This window comes from Tiliqua scincoides, chromosome 9 (genome assembly GCF_035046505.1).
Source record: "Tiliqua scincoides isolate rTilSci1 chromosome 9, rTilSci1.hap2, whole genome shotgun sequence".
NCBI lineage: Eukaryota > Metazoa > Chordata > Lepidosauria > Squamata > Scincidae > Tiliqua > Tiliqua scincoides.
In genome coordinates, this window is record NC_089829.1 from 41701685 (window position 1) to 41718494 (window position 16810).

Below are 16810 nucleotides of genomic sequence, written 5' to 3' on the forward strand. Positions count from 1 at the left end.
CAAACTCATAGTGGTACTGTGCGATGTCCTCGGTTCCCTGCTACCTATTCCCCTGGGTGTCGCCATCTTGGGTCCTGCAAAATCTCACAAGATCCAAGATGGCAGTACCCAAATAACATGAGATTTTGGGTGCTGCCATCTTGGATCTAATGCAATTTTGTGAGATCCAAGATGACGGTGTCTGGTCGCAACAAGAAGAAAAGGCTGGGGGGGCATCGTGACTCAGATAAGTTTGGGAACCACTGGCCTAATTCATTGCTCTGAGCTTGGGATAAAGTGGGGTATACATCTTTTAAATAAATAAGATTAACAGTAGAGGGAGAGGGAGAGAGAGAGAGAGAGAGAGTATTCGGATGAATTTTAATCCTGAAAATTTACATCAGGATTGTTGTTCTCTGTCCACCTTCTTGCCTCCACCTCTCCTCCTTATCCTTCCACTGCCTGGATGGGAAAGGAAGAGAGTGACAGAAAGGAGGAGGAGAGTGTGGAGAGGAGAAGAGTGCTGAGCTAGGACACTGAAGAGTGTGAGGGGCAGAGACCGGCACAGAATAATGTCAGGAGGGGTAGCATGCCATTTCAGGAGGTCCTGCCCCTGCCTGCCTGCAAACACTGTCATTCTAATCCCTAGCTGGAACAGGTGCACCCACAAGGGTCCCCCCCAGTATGTGTGTGGGGAGCAGAGGGCTATATCGGAAAAGACATAGGAGAATTCTTTGCTGCCAGGTTGTGCCCTGGATTTATCTACAGCAGATGCTACAAAGAGAATGCTAATAAAACAATGGCCTTGTTCAAGACACGCAGCATGCAGTCTCGTTTTGGCAGTCTGCAGCTGAGGAAAAAATACAGCTAGAGTGTTTCATGGGGGCACGGGGAGAATAAACAAGTCTTCCTTCATAGCAGAAAACTAACACCATTGACCAGGATTGGTATAAAGAGGACACATGCATAGGCTCTGATGGTGGCTAATTGCTGGTAAGTTATATACATTCCCTCAGTTCAGGGTTGCACCACTGGTTGGCTAGAGTGGGCACTAACTGAGAACCCCCACCCAATCAGGGGACCCACTTGGTCAGGCCAACCCATGAACCCTCAGTACCAGTGGCAGGGGAAGCATTCAATGAGATCAGGGGAAGAGTTTAGGGGGCCACAGAGGGTCTAGTACAAGGATTTTCCCCTGGTCCCCAGCAATCTCGTGCTGATGCTGCCTTTGTCCATGCTGAAGACTGGGTTACAAAATTATGTAAAAACATATCACAGGTTTTCTGTGGCTTCCACTACAACAGGTTTGTTCTTCATTCAGAGTTTCCAGGTTTTCATGTATTTGCTCATGAATCACGAACAAGTCTAGGTAGTGCCAGGCAGCCTGTAAATTTAAACCACCTTATAAAACAAGAAAACGGCAATTATGACTTGTTTGGTATTCACCTGGAAGAACAGCCAAGTGAGGCATACCTAACATGCCACTGGCCAATCTAGAAACTCATCATTTATGATCAGTGAACAATTGACTTCTAGCACCAGCTGCCTGCTGAGGATTCAGGGACTGGTAGACCCAGTTCCAGCCCCAAACTTCTCCAGGAGAAGATGCTACCCACTATCTGGGAATGTTCACTGTTGCTTCCTTCCTCACCTCTGAAGGTGAGGATACTGGGATGGCAGCAGTGGCTGTGATGCTGGGTGCATTGGAATCACAAGATGTCAAAAGTTGGAAGATGCCTTGGAGGTCATCTAGCTCAACCCCCTCTTCACTGCAGACCTCTGCTACATGATCCCTGACAGGTGACCATCCAATTTCTGACACGCGTTCTTGCGAAGAGGCAATCTGATTGTGAGTAGGCCTGTATTTGTCTCACCTCTGCCCAGTGGCATCACGAGGGTTTGCGTCACCCTGTGTGTGACCCCTATGATAAACTTCCTCCCATGCAGTGGGCAGGGCAATGACCTAGGCAGTGGGCGTGGTGATGTACCATTGCCCCGCCCCCTCTGGTTCTTTGGCTATAACTTTTGATAGAATAGAGATATTTCAACACAGTTTTTCATTGCACTCTGCATCGATTGATATATAACATGATGGTTGTTGTTGGCAACCTTCAGTCTCGAAAGACTACGGTAGCGCGCTCTGAAAGGTGGTTCTGGAACAGCGTCTAGTGTGGCTGAAGAGGCCAATTCGGGAGTGACAATCCCTTCCACACCGGGAGCAAGTGCAGTCTGTCCCTGGTCTGTCTCCCTGGTTATGGGCCTTCCTTCTTTGCTTCTTAGCCTCAGACTGTTGGCCAAGTGTCACTTCAAACTGGGAAAGGCCATGCTGCACAGCCTGCCTCCAAGCGGGCCGCTCAGAGGCCAGGGTTTCCCACCTGTTGAGGTCCACTCTTAAGGCCTTCAGATCCCTCTTGCAGATGTCCTTGTATCGCAGCTGTGGTCTACCTGTAGGGCGCTTTCCTTGCACGAGTTCTCCATAGAGCAGATCCTTTGGTATGATGATGGTATGATACCATACCAACATGATAGCAACATGATGGTATGATTAAAAAATACGAAGATTTTAAGAATTTTGGTAAGTAGTCACCCCCCATTCTCATCACCCAGTGTGACCCACACCCCCTGCATCCCTCTAGTGATGCCACTGCCTGCTAGCATTCAAACAGGGGGCACTCCGATGTAATGTTTGCAACATGCCAGATCTAAAAAAAATTCTGGGATGGGAAAATGCCCAGTTTGTCACACGTCTGTCTCTTCTGTTGTTTTGCATCGTATCTCTTCTGTCTTTCTGAAGTGCCCTGATAAACTCCTGCACAGAAGTGACAACCTTGATGCACTTGTATGTTTGTGCTTACGACTGCATCACCATTTGTCCTGTGCAATGCTTTCCCAGTGCTCGAAGTACTCCTGTGCAGTAGCGGCATACCGCACAAAAAGGAGGCGAGAAGACGCAAATGAACAAGAAGAACAGAACACCGCAACACACTGCGTTTGATTTTAAAAATCAGAACTATAAAAAAATGGAACAGAGGATTCCCACGGACTCAATCCCTTTTTGGAAGTAAGGTCAGGAAATGTGAAATTCCAAAATCCAGGGAGAGATGCAGACAGGGAGAATATCAAAAGCTTCTATGGCTAATCTTTACACAATCCCCTCCAGCAACTTCCATTTATCCATTTACAGTATAAATCTGAGATAACTTTACAAGAGTTAAGTACCAATGCAGCAAATCTGAGCTGAGCTTCCGTTAAACTTAAGTCCTCTTCAGATATTCTGAAGAGCTAATATGGAATACAGGGTACCCAGCAATTTCAGATCAAGGGGAACAATTCTCCCCAGACACAATGTGTGCCTCTCCACAGAATTGCTGGCCGGAAGACAGAGGAGGCAGGGATACAAAGTATATTGTATCTGCATCAGGGCAAGGAATGTGGGTTTTCTTCTAGTGGGGGATAGTGTCCACAGTTACAGAGTGACTGAAGAGGGCTTTATAAAGAGGGAATCTACTTATACAGCTGGGTCCCTGTATCTGCAGTTCTGATATCAGCAGCCTCACTTATCAGTGGATTCAGGGGGATCTTCCATAGCCTCACAAGCTCATTACAAATGCCTTTGTTTACTGTAGTAGTTCTTGCAATGCAATTGATTCTTGCTTAACGTTCTTCCTTAACCCATTTCTGCCCAACCCACAGGCGTACACATTTGATGTTGCGTATATGCAACATTGGGCAGAAATGGCTTAACTGAAGAACCAAACATGCAGGCAACCAACCTGGATGCTAGGGGGCAACTAACAGGAAGCAGAACAATGCCTGCTTCTTGTTAGTCTCTCTGTAGTGTGTAGGTTTGTTGCCGCATGTTTGGTTCTGCAGTTAAGGAAGAACAATAAGTAAGAAGCACCTGCAATTGGCACAGGGGAGGGGGGTACTATCTATATAGCGTTCCCCTGTATCTGAGGTTTCCTTATCCATGGGGAACGGAACCCCTACAGATATGGGGATCCAACTGTACTATTTTTTTCCCCAATTCCTGAAATACATAATCCTAAATGGGACTACATAATAGGCAGGAGGTGTGATCTAGAGATTGAGCTGCCACCTTGCCTGAAGAAGCTAAGCAAGTACAGCCTTGGTCTCACTTTGGATGGGTGACCAGAATGCTGCTGATGGAGTTCCACAAAGGAATGCGGAATGTGGACTGTGGAGGCATCAGCTGGCAAGAAGTGGGTTTCTTTCATGGAACAATGCTTGGGCAAACCCCATTAAAAAAAATATGGAATTTATGGTGAACCTACCTATGTAAACTGCCTTGAGTCTGTGAGAAAAACGGTATATAAATACTGAAATAAATAGAACTCCCATTTACCAATCTCTCTCTCTCTCTCTCTCTCTCTCTCTCTCTCTCTCTCAAGTTTGATCTTTCATCCTTTGTTTTCACCTGTTTGTCCTTATCATTACCTTTCAAACCATCACCCCCCTGAGTTCTGCATTCACATGATGTCTTATTTGAATGAACCCCAAAACAGCAGGTCTAGCTGGAGGCATCTAGTCAACAATTTCCTTGTATGAAGAAAATTTCCCTTCCCCAAATAAATTCATATGCCCTTCTGGTGGAGCCAAAACTTAAATGGCCCTGGAATCTTATTTGGGTCAAAACTCTTTTGGAACAAAAGTGTACTTAAGGGGGATTCCTCTGGTAAAAACTAATTGCCTGATTATAAGGTGGGTTTTTTTGGGGTTGTTGTTGTTGTTGTTGTTTTTAAATAGAGATAAGATTACAGGTTTATTATTCACAAACTGGTTTTGAAGTCTTTTTTGGATTCCATAGCATATATTCAAGTTGAATTTTTTCACTGCCTTGTTCAATCTACTTCCAATCTTCTTTACTTTGGTGAGTTCCATTATTTTGTTGTTGTTTTTGTTGTTGTTAAGAACATAAGAACATAAGAACAGCCCCACTGGATCAGGCCATAGGCCCATCTAGTCCAGCTTCCTGTATCTCACAGCGGCCCACCAAATGCCCCAGGGAGCACACCAGATAACAAGAGACCTCATCCTGGTGCCCTCCCCTACATCTGGCATTCTGACTTAACCCATTCCTATAATCAGGAGGTTGCGCATACACATCATGGCTTGTACCCCATAATGGATTTTTCCTCCAGAAACTCGTCCAATCCCCTTTTAAAGGCGTCTAGGCTAGACGCCAGCACCACATCCTGTGGCAAGGAGTTCCACAGACCGACCACGCGCTGAGTAAAGAAATATTTTCTTTTGTCTGTCCTAACCCGCCCAACACTCAATTTTAGTGGATGTCCCCTGGTTCTGGTATTATGTGAGAGTGTAAAGAGCATCTCCCTATCCACTCTGTCCATCCCCTGCATAATTTTGTATGTCTCAATCATGTCCCCCCTCAAGCGTCTCTTTTCTAGGCTGAAGAGGCCCAAACGCCGTAGCCTTTCCTCATAAGGAAGGTGCCCCAGCCCCGTAATCATCTTAGTCGCTCTCTTTTGCACCTTTTCCATTTCCACTATGTCTTTTTTGAGATGCGGCGACCAGAACTGGACACAATACTCCAGGTGTGGCCTTACCATCGATTTGTACAACGGCATTATAATACTAACCGTTTTGTTCTCAATACCCTTCCTAATTATCCCAAGCATAGAATTGGCCTTCTTCACTGCCACCGCACATTGGGTCGACACTTTCATCAACCTGTCCACCACCACCCCAAGATCTCTCTCCTGATCTGTCACAGACAGCTCAGAACCCATCAGCCTATATCTAAAGTTTTGATTTTTTGCCCCAATGTGCATGACTTTACACTTACTGACATTGAAGCGCATCTGCCATTTTGCTGCCCATTCTGCCAGTCTGGAGAGATCCTTCTGGAGCTCCTCACAATCACTTCTGGTCTTTACCACTCGGAAAAGTTTGGTGTCGTCTGCAAACTTAGCCACTTCACTGCTCAACCCTGTCTCCAGGTCATTTATGAAGAGGTTGAAAAGCACCGGTCCCAGGACAGATCCTTGGGGCACACCGCTTTTCACCTCTCTCCATTGTGAAAATTGCCCATTGACACCCACTCTCTGCTTCCTGGCCTCCAACCAGTTCTCAATCCACGAGAGGACCTGTCCTCTAATTCCCTGACTGTGGAGTTTTTTCAGCAGCCTTTGGTGAGGGACCGTGTCAAACGCCTTCTGAAAGTCCAGATATATAATGTCCACGGGTTCTCCCGCATCCACATGCCTGTTGACCTTTTCAAAGAATTCTATAAGGTTTGTGAGGCAAGACTTACCCTTACAGAAGCCATGCTGACTCTCCCTCAGCAAGGCCTGTTCGTCTATGTGTTTTGAGATCCTATCTTTGATGAGGCATTCCACCATCTTACCCGGTATAGATGTTAGGCTGACCGGCCTATAGTTTCCCGGGTCCCCCCTCTTTCCCTTTTTAAAAATAGGCGTGACATTTGCTATCCTCCAATCTTCTGGCACCATGGCTGTTTTGAGGGACAAGTTGCATACCTTAGTCAAGAGATCTGCAACTTCATTCTTCAATTCCTTAATAACCCTTGGGTGGATGCCATCAGGGCCCGGTGACTTATTGATCTTTAATTTATCAATGAGGTCTGAAACATCTTCTCTTTTAACCTCTATCTGACTTAACTCCTCGGTTAGGAGGGGCCGTTCGGGCAGCGGTATCTGCCCGAGGTCTTCTGCCGTGAAGACAGATGCAAAGAACTCATTTAATTTCTCTGCCATCTCTAAGTCTCCTTTTATCTCCCCTTTCCCTCCCTCACCATCCAGAGGGCCAACTGCTTCTCTGGCGGGTTTCCTGCTTCTAACATATTTGAAGAAGCTTTTATTATTCCCCTTAATGTTGCTGGCCATGCATTCCTCATAGTCTCGCTTGGCCTCCCCTATCACCTTCTTACATTTCTTTTGCCACAGTTTATGTTCCTTTTTATTCTCTTCATTAGGACAAGACTTCCATTTACGGAAGGAAGCTTCCTTGCCCTTCACAGCCTCTCTAACTTGGCTGGTTAGCCATGCGGGCACTCTCCTGGATTTAGTGGAACCCTTCTTTCTTTGCGGTATACAACTCTGCTGGGCCTCTATTACTGTTGTTTTAAGCAGCCTCCATGCACTCTGGAGAGATTGGACTCTTTTTACCCTCCCTTTCAACCTCCTTCTAACCAGCCTCCTCATTTGAGGGAAGTCCGCCCGTCGGAAGTCAAGGGTTTTTGTTAGAGATTTGCCTGGTATTCTTCCCCCAACGTGCACGTCAAAACGGATTGCAGCATGATCACTGTTCCCCAATGGCTCAGTAACGTTTACATCCCTAACCAGGTCCTGCGTACTGCACAAAATTAAATCCAGAGTCACCTGTCCTCTGGTGGGCTCCGTGACTAGCTGATCTAAGCCACAGTCATTTAGCACGTCAAGAAATCCGGTTTCCTTATCGTGACCAGAACACAAATTGACCCAGTCAATATGAGGATAATTGAAGTCCCCCATGATTACAACCCTGTCCTTCCTTGTCACCTCCCTGATCTGTTTCCTCATTTCAAGGTCCCCATCCGATTTCTGGTCTGGAGGACGATAGCACACCCCCAGTATTACATTGCTGCTCAAGCCTGGTAATTTAACCCACAGAGATTCTACGGTGGAGTCGGACCCACCTTCAATCTCTACTTTGCTGGATTCTATCCCTTCCTTAACATAAAGGGCCACCCCACCTCCAACACGCCCCTGCCTGTCCCTCCTGTAGAGTTTATAGCCCGGGATTGCGGTATCCCACTGATTCTCCGCATTCCACCAGGTTTCCGTTATGCCCACTATGTCAATATTTTCCCTTGTCACCAGACATTCCAGTTCTCCCACCTTTGCTCATAGACTTCGGGCATTCGCATAAAAGCATTTATACACGGAATGCCCCAGGATGGGCTGCTTATTCGCTCCTTTGTCCCCGCATCCTCTCATTGTGCCAAACTGTCTATCACATCCCATCTCCCTACCTTTCCCAATTTCTTCTCCTACCCTGCCTTTGTCTAGTTGTTCTCTAACCTCCCCATCCTCATCCCATAGGGATGAGGAGTCCCGAACCGGATGCCCCTCGGCTCCTGTCGGCCTTCCCCCAGGGATCAGTTTAAAAGCTGCTCTGCCACCTTTTTAATGTTATGCGCCAGCAGTCTGGTTCCATTCTGGTTCAAATGGAGCCCGTCCCTCTTGTACAGGCCCCGCTTGTCCCAAAACGTTCCCCAGTGCCTAACGAATCTAAACCCCTCCTCCCTACACCACCGTCTCATCCACGCATTGAGACCCCTGATCTCCGCCTGCCTAGCTGGCCCTGCGCGTGGAACAGGTAGCACTTCAGAGAACGCTACCTTTGAGGTCCTGGCTTTCAGCTTCCTGCCTAAAAGCCTAAATTTGGCCTCCAGGACCTCCCAGCTACACTTGCCCACGTCGTTGGTGCCGACATGCACCACAGCCGCTACCTCTCCCCCAGCACTGTCTACTAGCCTGTCTAGACGAGAAGTGATGTCCGCAACCTTCGCACCAGGCAGGCAAGTCACCATGCGGTCCTCACATCCGTCGCAAACCCCCCTCTCTATGTTTCTAATAATCGAATCCCCCACTACAAGAAGCCCCCGACCCCCCTCCCGCCGAGGAGTATCCCGAGTGCGCTCGGATACGGGCCCATCCCCTGGAGAAGGGATCCCCCCTAGGGGATTGTTTCCCTCCTCTCCAGGATGACGTCCTCCAGTCCTGAGACTTCCCACCCGGGCAGCCGAGGAGCTGCACGCCTGAGGTTGGGACGAGGTTGTTGTTGTTGTTGTTGTTGTTGTTGTTTTTCTGGTAATTTTCATTCATTCAAGTTTAATATTTGGAACAGATGTTCCATCCCAGACATTATTGTCTGCCAGGCAAATTTAGAAATATTCTTGAAAATTGCCAACACAAGTCTTGGTCAGAAGAGCTACAGATCAGTGGAAGAGCCCATGTATTGCATGAGGAAGACCCCAGGTTCTGTCCAAAATATTGCTAGTCTAGCAGATAAGTCAGCTTTATATAGACGTATATCGGGGAAGTTCTATAATTCTATAGTAGAAGGGTCCAGCAATAGGGGGAATGATGCAGAGGGGTTAATTAGTCTACAAGTAGCGCCTCTGCCCAAGAGAGAGGTGTGAAGGGGTAATTTGTACTCAGGTCCAGGATCAAAAAGGGGCCCAGGAGTCAAAGAAGAAATTTCCTGGGATCTTATATTTTCCTACTTCACCTGGACTTGCTGCTTGCGTAAGGTGCACCAAAAGCCATATCTGCTGGGCCAAGGAGTAAATACATGGCATTCCCACACACAGTGTCAAATCTGGGAGGAAACTGTTCTTCTACAGTAGCTCTTTGGCATGTAGATTTGTTTGCCATGAAGGAGTGTATAGGAGTTCAGGTCACAGATGCGGGGCTAGGGCTGCTGAAGAAGTATGTTTTGATGCAAACAGGACACTTTCCATTCTAGTGTGAGCCTAAATATGATGATGCTAACTTCCTGCAATGATTTTCTATATTTAAAAGTTTTCAGAGAGGCTAAGTTTTCATATTACTGTACCTAGCTGCTGACACTGCATGGGGAAGGTAGAGCTGGGTTCTGCATCGGGAAGCCCAACAGATTTGGGCTCCAAAGACTTTTCTGATGTCACCATCCTCTTGCTTTGCCCCCTCCCCACCCCTATTCTGCCCACTCCTGTCACTGCCCTCTCCTGCTCAGTCTCACCCCTTCCCCTTTGGGAACGGGCCCAAAAGAAAGCTTGTACCCCCTGATAAAATTCCTCTCAGAGGCCCTGCCTCTGTCAGGCTGGAATCCCATGCACACTTAGTTGACAGCACATCCCATCGACTTCTTTCTGGTTAAAAATACCAGATTGGACTTTGTGTTATGTCTGTGCACTGCACTTTGGAAGGGGAATAGAGGTGAGCCAAATCATAGATCAATTTCATTAAAGAAAGAGTGAGGTCTGTACGGATCTTTAAAATGTCAACATTTAGCTGACACTGCACAACAGAGTACTGTGCACAACACACGCACAACAGAGTACTGTGTGAGATTGGCCAAGTTCTTCCCATGTTGTCTTGAGAGCAAACAATTTAAAAACAAACAAAATAATAATAATAACCTAGCAGCAATGCATGCATTCACATTATAGGTATCTCAGAAGAATGTACATTCATTTTTCTTGTTGGCAACCTTCAGTCTCGAGAGACTCTGGTATTGCGCTCTGAATGGTGGCTCTGGAACAGCGTCTAGTGTAGCTGAAAAGGCCAATTCGGGAGTGACAATCCCTTCCACACCGGGAGCAAGTGCAGTCTGTCCCTGGTCTGTCTCCCTGGCTATGGGCCTTCCTTCTTTGCCTCTTAGCTTCAGACTGTTGGCCAAGTGTCTCTTCAAACTGGGAAAGGCCATGCTACACAGCCTGCCTCCAAGCGGGCCGCTCAGAGGCCAGGGTTTCCCACTTGTTGAGGTCCACTCCTAAGGCCTTCAGATCCCTCTTGCAGATGTCCTTGTATCGCAGCTGTGGTCTACCTGTAGGGCGCTTTCCTTGCACGAGTTCTCCATAGAGGAGATCCTTTGGGATCCGGCCATCATCCATTCTCACGACATGACCGAGCCAGCTCTAATTCATATGCACTTCATTGTACAAAGCCTGCAACACTCAAACTTCTAAGGGAAGCAATTAAAGGGATGTGTGGAACCATTCCAGCACACATGTTGCTGGATGTCTGCAGATGCCTTGGTCAATGATGTCAGCGGTGTATAGAAGTCCGTCGGGAACAATTTGAGCACCTGCTCTAATTCATTAATGAATCAATATTTTATTTATTTATTCACATTTTTATCCTGCCTTTCCTCCAAGAAGCTGAGGGTGGTTTACATAGTCCCTCCTCTCTTTTTGTTCTCACAACAACCCTGTGAGGTAGGCAAAGCAGAGAGATCGTGACTGGCCCAAGGTCACCCAGGTAGCTTCATGGCTGAGCAGAGAGTTGAGCCTGGCTGTTCCAAGTCTAAGTCCAACTACACCATCCTAGCTCTGGGTCAGTCAACTGCTTCTGTGTATACCATATGCAGTATTTACAGCACTATAGTATATGTGTGAATTGTAGCATAATAAATTTGACAACTATAAACTATGTGTTCATTTCTGGATAATGCAACAGACAACATGAAAAATAATGCTTCCTGGTGTCTTTCTTAGGCTGCAATCCTAACCACACTTTCCTGAGAGTAAGCCCAATAGAACAAAATAGGACTTTGCTTCTATTCTATGAGTAGAACAGGTTAGGATTGTGCCCTTAGGCCTAAATCCTAACCAACTTTCCAGCTCTGACATAGCTCTGCTAATGGGACGTGTGCTGCATCCCACAGCTGGGTGGCAGTCACGGAGGCCTCCTCAAGGTAAGGGAATGTTTGTTCCCTTACCCTGGAGCTGCATTGCCCTTATGTCAGTGCCGGAAAGTTGGTTAGGATTGTGGCCTTAAATTATTAGACAATGGTACCATGTGACAAAATAAGACTAGGTACAATCTCTTACTGTCTTCCGTTGCTACGATGGTGATGTTGTGCCAGGTGCTGGTTTCTCTGTCCAACGGGGTCGCCAACGTTATCCTTCCATCTTGCGTATTAACGTTGAACTGTCTGTCCAGGTCCGTGTTCCGATCAATGGAATACCTACAAAATTGACAACCTTGAAATTTACTTCAAACGCCTTCGTGCGGCCTGAACGCTCTGTAACTACAATCTAAGCCGTCGCTCGAGCTGCAGCTTTATAGCCCTGGTGGATTCGAGGAGCTCAATAGTGTTATAATTTACAAGACCAAAAAAAAAAGATGGACTGAGAGTCAGGAAACAGAATTATAGCCTGAGGAGTAATTAGCTGTATGCTCTCAGCATGAAGGTTAGGAGCTGTCATCGAGATCAGTTGGTAACATCTTTTAAAAACTACTGCGAATCAAGAGTTAATTAGATGATCCATCACATTTATTGGACAGCTCGTGCTGTATTTCACTGCAGCAGCTGATAATTCTGTCAATACATTAAGCGGGGCCTTGGCTTATTTATTTATTTATTTATTTATTTATTTATTTATTTATTTATTTATTTTCCCCTAACAAGATGCAACCAACACCCTTATCCCAACAAACTGCTATACTTGATTCATTAAGTAAATGCGTCACTTCGCCCCACCCCAGGGACAATGGCTGGTTAACCAATTACCCTTTACCAGAAAAAAAAGTTCTCCCTCCACCCCCCCCAAAAACAAACAAACAAACAAACAGAGAAATTGACTGCTTTATGGATTGACATCATTGGTTTCGAACAAAACAACTTTGATCTGTCAGCAGAGCCCAGCTTGCAAATGAGAATGCACTAGGTACATGATGCAGCCGGAACAGAGAAGCCAGCTTGACTAACAAGAGAGAGCTGCAATAAATTGTTCCAACAGTACATTAAACAAAATGGTGATTTAGAACTCCCTGCAAGATCTCCGGGAAAGCTTTTATGCTGGTCCATTTTCATACAGTTGTTTTATTAATGCATTACTTGTAAAAGAAACCAAACTGGAAAATTAAGCCTTCCAATTTCTGATGGGTCATGCACAATGAAAGAGATTGGAAAGTACTGATACGGTACAGCAGCCAAAGCTTCAAGGGGTTTCACTAAATCCTTGCGGTGAATTTATACACGAGACTGTAATGTCTATTCTGCACAACTAAGGTAGCTCACAACACCAGGCCTGAACTGTTTTGCACTGGTTCAGCATTCAGCCTCTGCATACAGAGATGAATTTTTGAACGTGGCAATTCTACCCCCCAGTCAGCCCAAAGCAGGCAGCACCACCAACAGAATGCGTACTGTATACTATGGAGTGGAGGTGACCGGGCAGCCCGGGAAAGGTAAGCCACCTGGATTCCAATGGGTCTCCTCAGACATATACCAGCTGAGGAGCTTCAGGGGGAGTGTCAGGAAAAGGGGGATAGGATCTTGGTGTGTGGCACTGCCACAAAGAGCCTTCCCCTCCCACCCCAAAATCATTGCCAGTTTGGCCCAGTCCCCATACTAATCCCACCCCAAATCACTACCACCACCACCTTAACTCCTCTGGGGGTCATTGGGGTGGGGGTACTTCTTTTAGTCAAACCCCAACTTACTGCCACTCAGCCTTACTCACTGATGCCAAGTTCAGGTATGTAGGCAGTGGCGTAGCTGGAAGGGTGGCCGAGCACTTAGCCTGGCTGGGGGGTGGGTGAGCGGCCCCTCCCTTTGGAGCCATTCCCAGTAGGGGGGAATTCCCCTGCCGGGAATGGCTCCAAAAGGAGAGGCCGCTCGCCCACCCCCCCTGCCAGGCTAAGTGTTCCACGCCCCTTCCAGCTACGCCACCGCACGTAGGGAAGATGGACCATTTCCCTCTATCCACTCCCACATGTTCTGTATAAGCATCTACCTTATGTGTCATGGTAACCGACCAGCTCTATGCATCAGACTCATTTCATCAGTCAAAAAAAGCAAGCTAATAAGATACTGGCCACTTTAAATGAGCTGTAAAGACTCTGCTGTTTGGGGGGGGGGAATGTATGGCTAACGTGCCTTTTGGTTGTCCCCGCCTCACTCCAGCTGCTAATTTCTGCTCATTTCTCTTTAATTGCTTTTATTAATCTGGTATGCATTTTTGATTGAAATGTAGTGCAATTTAAACGTTGGATCCCGTTCTGCCTTGAGAATCTTTGTTAATGAACAACAAATTATAAATATTTTAATAAATTAGAGATTTTGCTATTCCCGTTTGCTTCATACTGGACCCCATTCTCACAGGGCTGATCTAAATCACTGCGTGTTTTTGGCCTTGGCCCGGCTGTGTCACTAGGGCTTTTATCACCCGGTGTGGGAGGCCAGCATGACACCCCCATGACGGACCTCCTTTCTTGCAGTGTCACCCCCCAATGTGTCACCCAGTGTAGCCCTCAACATCCTGCCCCCCTCTAGCAATGCTGCCGCCTCAGCCTCTCTCATGAAACTAAAACTTAGACAGATCATCCCTTTGCATTGATCGCCTATTTGTTAAGCAAGAAGACATTAAGTGCTCATTGCCACATTGCCTTCTGGGAGTCAGGGCTTCCAGTGAACCCAAGCATTTTGATCCCAAAGTACCAGAAAGGAGAGTGCATCAATGCATCTTCAGATATTCATATACATACAATGGCTGAATCATGGTACCAACACTGGGTCAACATTCTTTCAAAAAAAGCTCAGGTATCTCTCATCAAGTAGATACCTCCCAATATGAAATTGAAAGCTGGTGTATCATGTACATGCACTACAAACTGGCAATTTATGGTTCAAATGTCACATAAGCCATAAACCCTGGACAGAGAGTGAACTGGCCCAGAGAACACGAGTATGATGCAAATGAAGTCAAATTAAGTATTGCCTAAATCTGGTACACTCTGAAACAAAGAAATGTCCATTAGATGTAGACACACCCTACATTATATGACTTTGGCCCAAATCCTAACCAACTTTCCAGCACTGGCAAAGAGACGCCTGAGGGGGGACATGATTGAGACATACAAAATTATGCAGGGGATGGACAGAGTGGATAGGGAGATGCTCTTTACACTCTCACATAACACCAGAACCAGGGGACATCCACTAAAATTGAGTGTTGGGCGGGTTAGGACAGACAAAAGAAAATATTTCTTTACTCAGCGTGTGGTCGGTCTGTGGAACTCCTTGCCACAGGATGTGGTGATGACGTCTAGCCTAGACGCCTTTAAAAGGGGATTGGACAAGTTTCTGGAGGAAAAATCCATTACAGGCTACAAGCCATGATGTGTATGTGCAACCTCCTGATTTTAGAAATGGGCTATGTCAGAATGCCAGATGCAAGGGAGGGCACCAGGATGAGGTCTCTTGTTGTCTTGTGTGCTCCCTGGGGCATTTGGTGGGCCGCTGTGAGATACAGGAAGCTGGACTAGATGGGCCTATGGCCTGATCCAGTGGGGCTGTTCTTATGTTCTTATGACGTGTGCTGCACCCTGAAGATGGGTGGTACTCACAGAAGCCTCCACAAAATAAGGGAACACTTGTTCCCTTACCTCGGAGCTGCACTGCCCTTATGTCAGTGCTGGAAAGTGGGTTAGGATTGCGCCCTTTTGTGTGTAGTGTGGTGGTGATGATGAATTTGAATGCGGGTTTAAATCCTAGGTTAGCCATGAAACTAATTGGATAATCTTGGACCAGACATAAAAAGAGCCCTGCTGGATCAAGCTATCTAGTTCAGTATCCAATTTCACACAAAATCCAGTCAATGGCAACCTGCCAATCCAGTCAACCTGCCAAGCAAGGCATGAAGTCAATAGAGGATCTATCACAATTTCCCTACTTCTTCCTCCAACACCAAATGCTACTTGGAAGCCTCTGAACAGGGTTGACCCTCTGACTATTCAGTCCTGCATACCTGTTGAGGCCCTCAAGCCTGCAGAGAGCCTACCACCTAAGATTTATTGGTTGACTGATTAGGGCCATTTCCACCTTTTGGCGCAGAGGGAACAGGTGAGTGGATGATAGTAGTGAGGATGAAGAAGAGTGCTGTAGCCACCTGGCCTATGAGCTCTTTAGAACATAAGAACATAAGAAAATAAGAACAGCCCCACTGGATCAAGCCATAGGCCCATCTAGTCCAGTTTCCTGTATCTCACAGCGGCCCACCAAATGCCCCAGGAAGCACCAGATAACAAGAGACCCCATCCTGGTGCCCTCCCTTGCATCTGGCATTCTGACATAACCCATTTCTAAAATCAGAAGGTTGCACATACACATCATGGCTTGTAACCCATAATGGATTTTTCCTCCAGAAACTTGTCCATTCCGCTTTTAAAGGCATCCAGGCCAGATGCTATGGCAAGGAGTTCTGCAGACCGACCACACGCTGAGTAAAGAAATATTTTCTTTTGTCTGTCCTAACCCTCCCAACACTCAATTTTAGTGGCTGTCCCCTGGTTCTGGTGTTATGTGAGAGTGTAAAGAGCATCTCTCTATCCCCTTTATCCTTCCCATGCATAGTTTTGGATGACTCAATCATGTATGTATTTTGTATGTCTCAATCAATTGACTTTGTCCAGCAAGTGAGCAGGGAATGATGATGAGGAGTAGCCACAGGAGAAACCTTGGCAGTAAAGCAGAAGTGGGTCCATAAGTGCCTACTTATGGTATCTGCTTGAAGCTCCTCCAAGACATGGAGCCAGAACAGACCTTATAGCTAATGATATACCTATGCTTTTGTAATCTGTCTTTGAGGCTGGTGGTCATCTACAATATCTCATCTGAATAAACCTCATACTGCTGTTGTGAAGATAAAAGAGGGGCCCAACATGCGTTGTCCAACATACACTACGGAGGAAAAGTGGAATACGCATGCAATTTTTTTTTAAAATTACTAAAGAGTCGTTCATCCACAAATTCAAATCCATTCTTAAAATCTACCCTTTCCATTAAGACTTTGGCACAATACCGATGTCCTCTCTCCCTACTGTAAGTAAGATTAAGTACACATCACGTGAGACAACCACACATTCTTCACCATCTTCCTGTGCCCAGCAGAGAAAGTAAGATTTGAGCTGAGCAACATGGGGCAGAGGAGTGAAATAACAGGGTGCAGGAAAGACGGATTGGAGAAGCTGGCACATGCCATATCCTCTCCCCTTTCCCAGGCATGATTCATCAACATAGAACAACATGGACTTGCATCAGCTATTTCACTGGCATGGGTCTGAATTGACCCATA

The 16810-nt window shown here is 46.4% G+C and overlaps 1 protein-coding gene across 2 annotated transcripts in view; it reads right to left on the minus strand.

Annotated features, from left to right (window-relative positions):
• The window catches only part of CDH8 (cadherin 8), a 276615-nt gene that overhangs the window by 75652 nt on the left and 184153 nt on the right, over positions 1-16810 (minus strand). For both annotated transcript variants that reach the window (XM_066637710.1, XM_066637709.1), the window contains exon 7: positions 11561-11697. In XM_066637710.1, the coding sequence (XP_066493807.1) occupies positions 11561-11697 (137 nt within the window). The remainder of the gene's footprint in view (positions 1-11560; positions 11698-16810) is intronic.